Consider the following 13,386-nt stretch of genomic DNA (forward strand, 5'->3'; position numbering starts at 1 on the left):
TAGTCCTTCATCTGGAGACTTCCCAGTCCAAATATGAGCTGGCCATGTTCATCGACTTTGAGGACGCCTTCGACAGAGTACAGTGGGAGAGTGCCCTTCAATGCCTCCGTCAAGCAGATTGTCTGGCCAATCTATACAGGCTTTTTAGAAATTACTTTACTGAATGCACCATTATTTTCAAATCCAAGCATCAACAGGTCTCCAGGCCTGATTGCAGGGAATGTCCCCAGGATTCGGTCTTGGGCTCCTGATTTGGAACATGGTCCTACAAAGTTGGCTGAGCAATACATTTGAAAACACAAAAATAATAGCCTTCGCAGATGACTTCACCATCACTGTTTCTGGTCGGTCTCGCTCAGTAATTGAGATGAATTCTCAGCGGGTCCTCGACCATCTGTCTTCCTGGGCGAGACTGCACAAACTCCATATTAATCCAGCAAAATCTAATATGATCATCTTTTAAACAAAGCTTGACTTCAGAAGGCCCCCTCAGGTCGGGATTGATGGCACTCAGTTACCACTGGTCCTGCAAACTAAAGTCCTAGGAGTAGTTATAGACCACAAGTTGTCATTTCTTCCCCACCTCCAGCACTTGAGTACAAAAGTCAAGAAATTCACCGCATCCATAGTTAGGATTTCGAGATGTGAGTGGGGACTGTCTCGCAGGACACTCCTCTTATACTATAAAGCTGTATTCTTGCAGAGGCCTGGTTTCACCGAGTGACTTACGCTGCAGGGGCCTGGTTTCACCGAGTGACTATTGTAAAAATGCAAGAGAAACTCCAATCAATACAAAGAAGTATGATCCTTGCCACCCATCGTTTCTGCTGCACTGTGTCCACCGCGGCCATCCAAGTCATCGTGGGGACAATCCCGCTGTATTTGGCTGAGATCTTCCGAGGCCTCTGCTTTTGACTAAAGAAAAGAATCCCAACCTCCATACTTGACATAGAGCTGAACCTCGATAATGACATCAAGCGAGAAAAGACTAGACGTTACAATGAACTTATCAATCTGTGGCAGACCAGATGGGACACCTCTTCCACTGGAGCAGTAACTAAAAAATTTCTCCCGATGGTAACCTTTGCAACATCTAAAACCACCATCTCATGGTTTTCATTGAGTTTAGAAACTACATACATTGTCACCGGCCATGTTTCCCTTAATGATAAACTCCACCAACTGGGATTGATCAATACAGATCTTTGCATATGTGGCAACAAAGAAAGTTGGTTCCATATCCTTTTCAATTGTGATCTATATGAAGAACAACTAAAGACAACTGTCTCTAACTTTGCAACCGAACAACTGGAGCAACTAGTCCAGTACCCTGAGAACCTCCGCTCCTTCCAGGAGTTTGCCAAGGCTGTCTTTTCAAGGCATCGAACCCTGCTGGCCAACGCTAACCCAGCAATAATTAATACCATAATCTCATTATTATTATTATCATTATTAGTCTTTTATTTTAATATTAATATTTATTTCCCTTCTCCTCTCTCCATGCTCTGCTCTGACTCTAGGGCTGTCCTCGGAGTCGGAGTAGCTCTTCTCTGCACTCCTTCCTTTTTCCCTTCTAGTCCCATGCTGGATAGGGAAAAAAAAATTTTTTTTTTTCCCTTCTGCTTCTCTGAACCGGGGCTCCCCTAGGGCAGGGCAGCCCCTCTTTCTCAAAAAAAAAAATATATATATATATATTAATTATTATTATTTAATTAATTTATTTATTTTTCTCCTCTCTCTCATTCTACCCTGGATTGGGACTTCCCTGGGCTAGGGAAGTCTCCCTCCTCTCTTCCCCCTCTTCATCTTTAGATAGTCCTATTTCTTCCCTGGGAAATCTGTTCCTAAGGGGAAGGGTGAGCAATAATAGGAAGGCCTGCCTTCCTGCAGCTAGGGATGAGTGCCTGGAAGCGGCCATCCTATTAATGCCTGCTTTCATGTAGCCAAGAGGCCAATACACAACACAGTATAACAAGACACACACATTATTTATTTTCTTTCCTGGCCTGTGTGGGATGAACTTTTTTTTTTTTTCTCTTCTTTTCTCTCTCTCTCTCTCTCTCTCTCTCTCAACTATCATTTTCCTGCCTGTGTGGGAAAAATTTTCAGTGCAAATCTTTTTTTTTTTTCTCTTCACTACTCACAACGGGTCTCACCTTCACAGTCTGTTTAAAAAAAGTAAAAAGTAACCAGGCGGACTTGAACTTATGTTCTAGGAGCTGCCCACACATAATACATACATACATACATACATTTGGAACAAACAGAGGAGTGAAATGGGAGCGTGTTTTTTTTTTTTTTTTTGCTGATGCTGCATAAGCTTGCTTTCTTGCATCATATGCCTCTACTAATGGTAATGCTAAAAGTTGTGTTTTTTCACAGGGTATTTAGAGTGGAGTGTCTTCAAAACCAGAGAAGGTCACCATGAATGGAGAAGTGATTCTCAATCATATCCACAAATTACGGAAGAACTTGCTGTCATAAATAACCCCAAATTTACTTACCCCATGGGGTAAGTACATTTGGAATGGCTTTATTCCCACTGATGATCTGAAGATTTGTTGGACCTGGTTTTAGGGAGTAGACTACTTGAGCTAACTTCTGGATTTTTGGACAGTAGTTTTCAAGGTCAGCTAGCTTATGGTAAATCAGGCAGGAAGAATTGCACTTGATGTGGTTGAGCACTTTGAGATCATTGCCATATGATATCATATCATGCTGCCTGTGAATAACAGACCAGAGAGGACCCCACCTTGTGGCACATCCACATTAATTGTTCTGGTTGCCAAACTTGAGGACAATAATCCTCTCATGTTGGAGTGTATTCAAAAACCAGAAAGGGTCACCATGAATGGAGAAGGTGATTCTCAAGCACATCCACAAGTGAGTGGACATTAACAATATCACATGCAGCCATGTAATGATGATTTCAGCATTTCTCTTCAAATGCATCATCTAGAATGACGACTGTGGTTGGAACAAGGTTTGTTGTTGTAGACCCTTCCTTTGATCACATAGTGTATCTCTGATGGTTGGCCCTGGAGAATCTGTCTTGTCAGAACTGCTGGCACATATGCAGAAATTAAATCTCAATTCATGTACAAAAGTTGAATCTTTTTCTTTAATAAATGATATTATTACTTTTTGCTAATGTGCTTGAAATGTACAATACTATATATGTTAACTGACTTATTTAATGTGAATATTCAAAGCACTGCCTATTCAGCAAGCATGTTTCTTTAAGCAAATTTCATTCTCCCCCCCCCCACCCACCTAATTCTATTATTTCCTGCCGGTGGATGAAGTGGGCTGAATGTTTTAAATGGCAACTGGCATGTGAAATATTACTATATCTTTTTTTTTTTTTAATAATGCTGTAATTTTATTTTTATTTAACAATGACTACTAAATACGATACGATAAGCCCATGACTACTAAATACGATAAATATTTGTATTGACGATTTATTGTAAACTCTACTGACTTGGTTGTCATGCTGGAGTATAAACAGAAAATTTTAAAATTTACTTCTTAACCTTAGCTGAATCTAAACATCCTTCAACTTCAAGAATGTATTCTTTTATGATTTCCACATCACTAAATGGCTTACCTCTTCTTCCAAGTATATATTCTACTTTATATATAGCTTCAGTGATGTCAGTCCTTTGTCCTGATGTAGTTTTGAATACTTGTTGCTGCTGCTACTTTCCATCTTTCATTTTCTTAAGTGCAGACTTTTGAGGTTCTCCTTCTAGTTTAGAATATTTGTTGGCCTTATGAGTTGCGTAATGCTGATATGCATTGTAATTCTTCACTTGCCAATATGGCATCACAGAGCAAACATTATGTTATCGTTCACTACAACAACATAATACTGTAATTCCCATTCTTCATTGAATACTCTCTTTTCTTCCTTTAATGCTCGTTTCTTATTTCTTGACACAACTGGGTTACTAGTAAAAATTAAAAATGAAATAGATTGATTGAAGATTCAGTTTTAAATAAACAAGCACTGGAAACTGATGGCACTGGGGAGAATGACTGGAATATCAACTGATACTGATAGCAGTCAGCGAGATGAGTCATCGCTGATAAGAAAGGCAGCATTGCCAAATGAAGTTCAGTTTCAAGTGGAAGTGATGCCATATCATCTATATGGGAAACAATAATATTCTGTAAAGATTAGTGAATTAGAATAAATGCTTTATTCTGTTGTATTTACTTTAATATATAATTCATTATTATTTTCCTTAACTAGAAAAGGCAATGCATGCATTTTATTCAATACATACATTTTCCTTAACATGTTATAGTTCTTTCTTAAGACGCTCTCAGGCCTGTGACGCTAATTACATGGTTATCGATATAAATAATTTTATATCTTCACTTTTTTATTTTGTCCTCTACCTCTAAGGGATCTATCCAATATTTTTATGGCTTTTATGTTTCTCTTGGTAATGGCATAAATGTAAACTAATTTATATAAGGAGAATAGATAAAATTTACATTGAAAATATTTTGAGTTTATGGTTATGTCATGAAATAAAAGGTGGATTTTGCATTTGAGAGAAATAGACAAAAGGCCGGAACTGGTACTCCAAAAGGCTGCATGTGGCCTTAAGGCATCAGGTTCCCCACCCCTGGTCTATATGCTGTTGCCAAAAACAATTCTGATTTTGCCTAGGAATCGAGCACGATGGATCCCAACTTTTCTAATCACTTCAAAGCCAAACAAATTCTTCTTGGCCAGGGAAGACTTCAGGTACCATCCAAGACCAAATCCAATCTCATGTGTAGTGTAAGGTATCTTTAGCCAACAAAAAAACCACTGCAATTAAGTGTTTTACTGATGCTAACATCTGAACGGGTAAATTGCTGCCCCAGACAAATAACTCTGCCGACCGGGCTAGCCGGGTGGGTAAAGTGCCTGCCTGGCAACCCAAAGGTTGCGCGTTCAAATCCCGCCTCGGGCTTGGATGAAAGTACTGCAAAAACCTTGGGACGTTATGGCCACAGAAGCCGATGCGCCAACAACTACCAAAAAAAAAAACAAGTAACTCTGAATTTTCCCCTCACCTACAACCAACCAACTGGATGGATGACATTGCCAGGTTCCAGTCATGTGAGCTATCTTACAGTGATCATTTCAATTTGCTGATGGAGTTCATCCCAGCCCAAGAGCTCACATCCATCCAAATCAACAGGAAGCAGCTAAGAGATGCCATAAACTCCCTCTATCTGCAGGCTATGACTCAGTGTCACATTTTACCATCAGTCCTCATCTAATAAATCTATTGCTGAGCATATACAATGCAGTATTGTCTAACAGTCTTCCCTGAACAATGGAACAAATACCTGGTAAGGCCAATACCAAAGAAGCAAGCAAGCACTATTTCAGATTAGGATTTCAGACCAATTGTAACCTCATCCACTCTCCTTAAAATTCTAGAAAAGATGTTACTACCAATCCTATGACTGTTACATGGATGTGCTTGAGAGCTGGCATAAATCGGTCCAAACTATTTTTTCAAACATAAACCGAGTGAGAAGTGGCACAGTCCATTCAACCCATTCGTCTGTAACATTTTGAAATCAAACACAGACATCCAATTCATTACAGAGGAATACTCTTGCACTACATACGTCGTTGAGTACATGAACAAGGCAAACCGAGAAATCGGCAATTTACAGTGACAGATCATTGCGATCATGAATGAGCACCCAGAGTTCCACATTGTCAAAATCACGGGAAAATCGTCCATCAACATGCCCAACAGCATCAAGATGACGAGGCAAGAAGCCGTCTGGTGTAGGAAGTACACCTGGTACTTGCTACGTCAATCAAGCGACAGAGTGAGGAAGTCCAACGAAGAGATGAATGAGGAGAACCTTGCAGAGGATCCGTGTGATGTGAAAAGAGAATTGGCTTGATAAATAAGAGAGGAGACCACACCACTTGGATCATGTAACTCTCCCATACTTTGTCGTAAAAATTACACCTGCAGCATTAATGGGATCTGCGAGAAACAACAGTATCCACGCTTAATATGCTATTGAAACTATGGACATACTGTCAGAGATGGCATGTGTCAAGATCTACGATGACAATGAAGAGCTCATACTAGAACAGCGTAAATTGTATGAATCTGACATGGACATTCGCAAAACAACGATGGAAATTTGTAAGGTAGTGTGTCGACACAATGGCTATGCCGACTCTGGCGAAGCATGCAGTAATGACCTGGATAGCCTTGTTACACAACTGCGAGAAGACCTCTTTCGACACTTTTACAGTCATCCATACAGCAAGATGAATGAGGATCTAAAGCTTGCCATGCTCAACCAACTCTGCACAATTGCATAGAAATGCAAAAACTTAATGATCGATGAGAACTTTTATGAAAATGAGCGTGGCCAATGACAAGCAAAAGATTCTACCCATGCATGTGATTTGATGTCAGTTATCTCCCAATCGCAAACTGATTCAGATATTCTCGACTGGCCCAGCTGGTTGAAAATGTTTGTGATTCACCTCTTGATGGAAATAAACAACTTCAGTAATACAGATGGGTATTGTAATGCCTACATTACATGCACTTCAACTGGTAAGGCTGCCATTGCGATAGACGGAACCATCCTGCACACTGCCCTCGAGATATCTACTTCGAGAAATCTGTCAATGGAAGTCGCACAATACAGATCACTGTTTAATGAAGTCAGTATGATCAGTGCCGAGCTATTATTGCAAATGGATGAGAGACTAAAACAGAAAACTGGAAATGTTGAAACTAGCTTCAGCGAGCAGGGCATGTTGCTAATCGGGGATTTACATCAGCTGCCTCCGTTTTGGGTGATCTGATCAATAAACAGATAAAGCAGCTTATTGCCAGCCCCACTCCCTAACATGGCCTCAGATACTGTGAGCTCGATCAAGTCATCAGGCGAATGTCACGTTCTTGTCTGTGTTAACCAGAATCGGGAAAAGTGCTAAATTAGATCATAATGAGCAAGAACTTATCAAGTCGCATTTCTTCGCTCAGGAGGAAGCTGATCGCTTCTGCCCACATTGTATGCGACTCTACTTGCAAAATAATTCCATCAACGAGTACAACCACACGACCCTCAGTGCCACAGAGGAGAAAATGAAATCATTCACGCAATACATCTTTGTGGGTTGCATGAATGCAGAGTAAGAAGCACACATTTACCAGAAACTCCATAAAATGTCGGTTATCGACACTGGTGGATTACCCTACAAGCTACTACTGGTCATCGGAAAGCCGTATGTCATCACTACTAACGTGGTCGTTACTGATGGGCTCACTAACAGTGCTATGAGTAAATTATCCAAATTTGAATACAATGATTGTGGCCTTGCCTAAGATTGGAAAGTTAGCTCTCAAGAAGGTGATGAGATGCATGCAAGAAAATGACATTAATCCTGCAGCCGTGCTACCTGTAAGACGAACTGCGATTATATCGCTGAACAACCGCACAATCTGTGCCAAAAGAAATTGCTTTCCTCTCATACCTGCTTGTGCAATGACGATAAACAAGTCATAAGGCGGCACTTTCAATACAGTGTTTTACAAGTGTGAAAAGGGCATGAACAGCAGTTGGTTTATGTCACTCTGTCGTGCATAACTGGCATCAGTGGTGGACTTAGTTGTCTTGCCAATCGGCAACAAGAAATTCTACATCCACCATCGATCTACAAAGTGAGTTTGCTGGACCTGTAACTAATCAGCTACAAATATGACATGACAGCTTGCTCGAATTCATTCACTATAGGAACTCTCAGTTCTCTCACTCAACTGTCAAAGCCTATGGGCACACCATGCCGACCTCATCGACACTTACTCAGCAATGCCAAATCTTGCTGCCGTCTGAGACTTGGTTGGACAGTAACGAGTGTGTCAGCATCCCAGACATCATGTGGTTCAATTCAAGCATGAAACCAAATGGACAGCTCTAGTCGCAATATATCACAACAAGGTAGACAAGGACACACATTGTCATGCCATACTTAGATGTCATCTATCGACAAACAACTGGTTCGACAGGCAATATTCGGTCCATTGCTGATATATATATATAGTGGAGTGCTTGTTACCCAGTGGCCTAGTGATACAACGATTGTCTATATTTCGCCTAACAGTGACATGCAGAATATAATTGGCCTCATTTCACTTTGCTACCATACTCGATTCAAGATGCAGCGCTGTTAAAGAAATGTTTACATAAAATATACATCTCTTATTTTAGTTATCGTAAATCCATTATATTCTGACTTCCAGCTGAAATTATGGAAATTTGTGAATGATCAATAAAGCATTTACAATACAAAAAGCTCTTTTATTTTGTAATCAATACCGTATTTTCCGGCTTATAAGATGCGGTTTTTTTCGCGAAGAAATACTCGGAAAATCACCATATCACTCTCAGTTCTCTGATCAATGTCAGATTAGGCCTAAAGACTACCGGCAATGCATTTTCGATGATGCAGCGCTGGTAAACTGAGTTCTGAAAACTTCCCTCCTTTGAAATTCACACCAATTTTACTTAAGATTTATCTGTTGAAATATATCTTTAACAATTATCAGTGGTTACAATCTATGGCAACAATACATACCAGTAATCTATTTTTCGTGGAAAATTTGTTGAAATCTGTGTGATATGAATCTCACAGACGTAAGTAAAAACTTGTTTCATTTTCCCATGTGTTTGCTTCCTCTATAATATGATCTCGCGCTTTTATGGTATTCCTCTATGATCTTGCGCTTTTATGGTATGGCGGGCTAATTAGACTGGATCAGGATTTTTCAATTCCAACCGTCTTTTACAAAGAGAAAGTGACGCCCATATTTGTCTTAGGTGAGTAAGAATTTCTATTACGTTACTTCTGTCAGCTTTTTTCAGAAACAAACATTTCATTATTGGTTGAACATTTACCAAAGCGTATACCATTATTTTGAGAAAAATATATTACTATATTTAATTTTATTATTATTATTTTCTTTACCAATTTTTTTATAAATTTCAGGACACCCCGTTATGGACAATGGTGACATTGAATATTATGATGATTTCAGTAACGGCTTTTTAGGGTTTAAGGATACCACACTTTGCTTATTGGAGGCTTGAAGTGGTGAAACCCATGTTTAGTCTCTAGAGCAAAGTTTCCTTTATCCCCTTCCCCCTATATTTCTCCTTCAACCCATGCACGGTACTAAGTACTATAGGTTTTGATACCTTTCGTGTTAGGGGTTTTCATAAAAAAAAAAAAAAAAAAAAAAATGTCAGACATTTCATACTTTAGAACAAATAAATATTTTTAAAAATTTCTTGTGTTTTATGAATTGAATAAAAACTCCATGTTGTAAGTCCATTTAATAAAAAAAATTTTAAAAAATAAATGTAACTCCATTTAATTTATTTTTAATACCTACCCCCGATTATGTCCCGTATCACGCCATGTCGCCATATTTGTTTACATCAGTCAGTAAAAGATTGCTTCTTAGTTTTACCGTAAACAGTATCGAAGGATAATAGAAGGGTTATTATTTTTTCCAAAATATGTGGCCAAAACTAGGATGCGTCTTGTATGCCTGTGTGTCTTATAAGCCGGAAAATACAGTATATACAAATCAAAATACCTAAAAGTGTAAAGGATGTTTCACATAACCATCTACTGCATGCATGTGCTTGGCATGTGCACCACATTTTTTTTTTAAAACATAATTTAAAACAGAGGTTTATGTATATTTATGTAAAGACTTGTGTGTATTTATATAAAGCTGCTTTTAGTAACATAGAAAGTTACCTCAATACTGTATGATATTTTTGAAAGAAAAAATAATAACAAAATATTGAATTTAAATAGGGAAAAAAAGCTGCTGTTCCTTTGCAGTCAGCACCTGTTCCAGAGCCACTTCAACCTGGACTGTCTGATAATAAAGATGTGTCATTAACAGTGTCTTGTAGTAATGCAACTGGTTTGCTTAGTGGGAGAGAGGTTTGGATTCATGAAGAATGTGCAGTATGGTCCCATGGTGTGTATTTAATGGGAGGAAAAATGAATGGACTGGAAGAAGCTATAAAGGAATCCTTGGATAAGGTGAATTCTTTAATTAATGTTATTAAATATATCATTGCATAATTGTTATTAATGGAATATTTTATAGTGAAGCTATGAAACCCACTGGAGTTGCAACCAAAAGAGCATCTCTCTCTCTCTCTCTCTCTCTCTCTCTCTCACACACACACACACACACACACACACACACACACACACACACACAAACACACACACACAAGAAGATGGGATATCTTATGATAGCAGCTAATATTTGTTCAGAAGCAGTGCATTAGCTTGGGTGTGGATGAATTTATTTAGATCTCAGCTCCACCTTCAAGGCTTTCAACATTAAGATTAAATTAAAAATTCACAGCATTCTAATTATAATAAAACATACACTCAGTTGGCTTTGCATTAGCAATGCTTACCTAATATTTTGTGGGCCATCTTTTGCTCATAATATAGCCATCTTATCATCAAATCTGCAAAGTAGTTCCTTTTCCAGTATTCCCAAAAATTTTTAATTGGGTTGAGATTGGGTGAATTTGGCAGAATGCATTGTCACATTCCTGAAACGAATTAGCAGTCTGCTGGGGCCTTGTAGCATTGCATGATGTCTTGTTGATGGACACCAAAGTTGTCTGGATACACTATCATCATGAAGGGATGTATTTGGTTTGGTGGTGATAGAAAGGTAGGTATTCCCATCGAATAACAGCAATCAGAGGATCCATTTCTCCAAATGCAGGTATGCCCATCAGTGTGAGAGCTAGAAACAGGATTCATCAGACCAGGCAACACTAATTAGGTCACTGAGAGCTTAAATTTTTATATATTACCTGGTCTTGGCGCATTATAGCCTTAGTTTCTAATGCGTCAATAAAATCCAAACCAAACCAAAAACCAGGCAACAAATATCCACGTCGGTATTCTAGTGTTGGTGCTGACGTGCCTATGCAAGGTGCAGTTTCATGTGTCTCACAATAATCATGGGTATCTGTGATGGTCATCTGCAATAATCTGTATAAGCTATCCAGTCCATAGTTCATGTGGTTTAGCTGGGCCACTGTGCCGCGTTGCTGCTGTCTTATGTGATCAGATACATGACCATTCCCCTGTATCTGTCAACCACATGTGGCTGTTCCAAAGTGATCTTTGGCTGATTTTTTTGACCAGTGTCTGACTTAACACATTGTTTGACTGGTGTTGAGCCAGATACGGTAGACTTGTGATACCACAGAATGGGTGCACGTAACCGTGTTGGCTATTGTCAAGATACTGGCACCTGCACATCTTGCCCTCAAAATCAGTCTATGTTCGAAGTCAGAAAGATCTGTGCCAACCCATTATTAATCTCTCTCTCTCTCTCTCTCTCTCTCTCTCAAAACCTGATTGCCACATGCAAACTACAATCTTAGCTTAGCCGTTTCCAACTTTGAGCCTTCATCAGAATCACAGATCAGTCCATTCCTGTGGGGGGGGGGTTGCTAATGTAAAGCCAACTCAGTACATAGTCTTACTGAAATAAGTGCAGTTCATTCTGTTAACCAGACTAATGAAAAAATGTTAATAAATGTGGGTCTGGAAATTTTGTTGCAGATGAATTACCGCCAGCAATACTTGTTAGCAGCAAGGTTGAAGCATGTCTAAATACATTATTCCTTGATTCACTTGATTGGCCCCATTACATTGAAATTATTGTCAAAAATTAAATCATGATTAACAAAAAACAATTAAAAAATAAATAATCTTGTTATTTTTATTTATTTGATGTTATAATATTTTCTACATAAATTTATCAAGTAATTCTATTTTGTCAAACTTCTAGTTCTGAATTCCAGAGAATTTCAGTTTCAGCTTTTGAATGCTGAAATCGGACAACTGAAACTATCCGGTACAAATTTTAATTCCGATTTTCAAAGCTATTTTCTTGCTACTATCTATTATAAACTGTCTACAATTGCTTGTGAGTACAGAAATGGACATTCTCTGAAATGACCTTGAAGCATATACATAAGTACACCTCAGAGCCCGTACGTTTAATTGGCTATTGTTGAGATAAAGTTGTAAATACTTCAGGTTGGTGGCCATACAGTAATAAAACTGAAATTTATTTTATAAAAACAGTGAAGTTACTGTAATTTTAAGTAACGTGCCACGAACCTGAGGACTTTTGAATTTCAGGAAATTTCCAACTTGTCGATTAAAGGCCATTCCACACAAATGACATGACACATTTGAATTAACAACACAGCAATCTTTTCTAATGTTCCACTGAAATACTACTCTCAAAGTAAATGCATCTAGGAAATATTATTAAATTTTATTGTTCATGATTAAAGGGGAAAAAAAAAGCAAAATGAAAATAGCATTAACTACGAATTATTTCATTATATGTATTTTATTGCAGTGGTTTCGTTATTTGTAGCCACACCTTGTATATAAAAAAATTCAGTTCACTTTATAACAGGCTTATCAACTGAGTGCAAATTTCAATTAATATTTGTTTTTAGGTTTCTGGTAATGTAAGATCCATTCAAAACAGTTGCATCTTGTTATCACCACCTAAGACATTCTCAATATTTTTTTATTTTTGATTGTGAGTTGAGTTCCTGACGTAGCTGAGTGGTCAGGAGCACAAGTGCGGTAGCACACACTCTTTGAGTGAACCGGGGTTCGAGCCCATGACTTGCTAAATACGATTAATAATTTGTATTGATTGATTTATTGTAAACTCTACTGACCTGGTGGTTGTGCTGGAGTATAAACAAGAATAATTGATGTGAAATTAGAAGTGATGCAACGTCAGAGCACTAATGAAGAGGTGTAAACCACCAGAGTGAGGGAGGGAATTTTACCTCTTCATCAGTGCTGGAGTTTCAGCCAGATTTAAAATCCACTATGTACAGCCACTCCCTGACTTGCGTAAGGATTGTGTTCCGCAGAACCCTACATTAATCGAATTTTACGTAAGTCGGAATTTCCCTAAATGCTTACGCAGCGCTCGCAACTATGCATGCTGGATTTGATTGAATCAAAAAAGAAATGTTCGACGACATGTAAATAAAATTATTTATTCAATTTTTTTATCTCATTGCTCAGGAAAAATTACAGAAGTGTATAAAAATTTAAAAATTTTAAAATTACAAAAAGAGAGAGGAGACAGGCATAACATCAGCAAGTTTTACCTTTCGAGCATCGTTGCCATAATTAACTCTCCAGCTGATAAGCACGGTACTGCGGAAGTTGAGGGCCGTGGAGATTTAGAAGGGGTTTTTTCCAACACATCACAAAATTTCTCTGCAGCT

At 38.4% G+C, this 13,386-nt stretch overlaps 1 protein-coding gene across 2 annotated transcripts in view; it reads left to right on the forward strand.

Moving 5' to 3' along the window:
• LOC150076465 (uncharacterized) overlaps nt 1–13,386 on the forward strand; it is a 215,988-nt gene that overhangs the window by 129,112 nt on the left and 73,490 nt on the right. For both annotated transcript variants that reach the window (XM_090387007.1, XM_090387006.1), the window contains exon 4: nt 9,884–10,117. In XM_090387007.1, coding sequence (XP_090243133.1) covers nt 9,884–10,117 — 234 coding nt within the window. The remainder of the gene's footprint in view (nt 1–9,883; nt 10,118–13,386) is intronic.

Source organism: Mastigoproctus giganteus, chromosome 13 (genome assembly GCF_048544385.1).
Source record: "Mastigoproctus giganteus isolate SK-2022 chromosome 13, ASM4854438v1, whole genome shotgun sequence".
Classification (NCBI taxonomy): Eukaryota; Metazoa; Arthropoda; class Arachnida; order Uropygi; family Thelyphonidae; genus Mastigoproctus; species Mastigoproctus giganteus.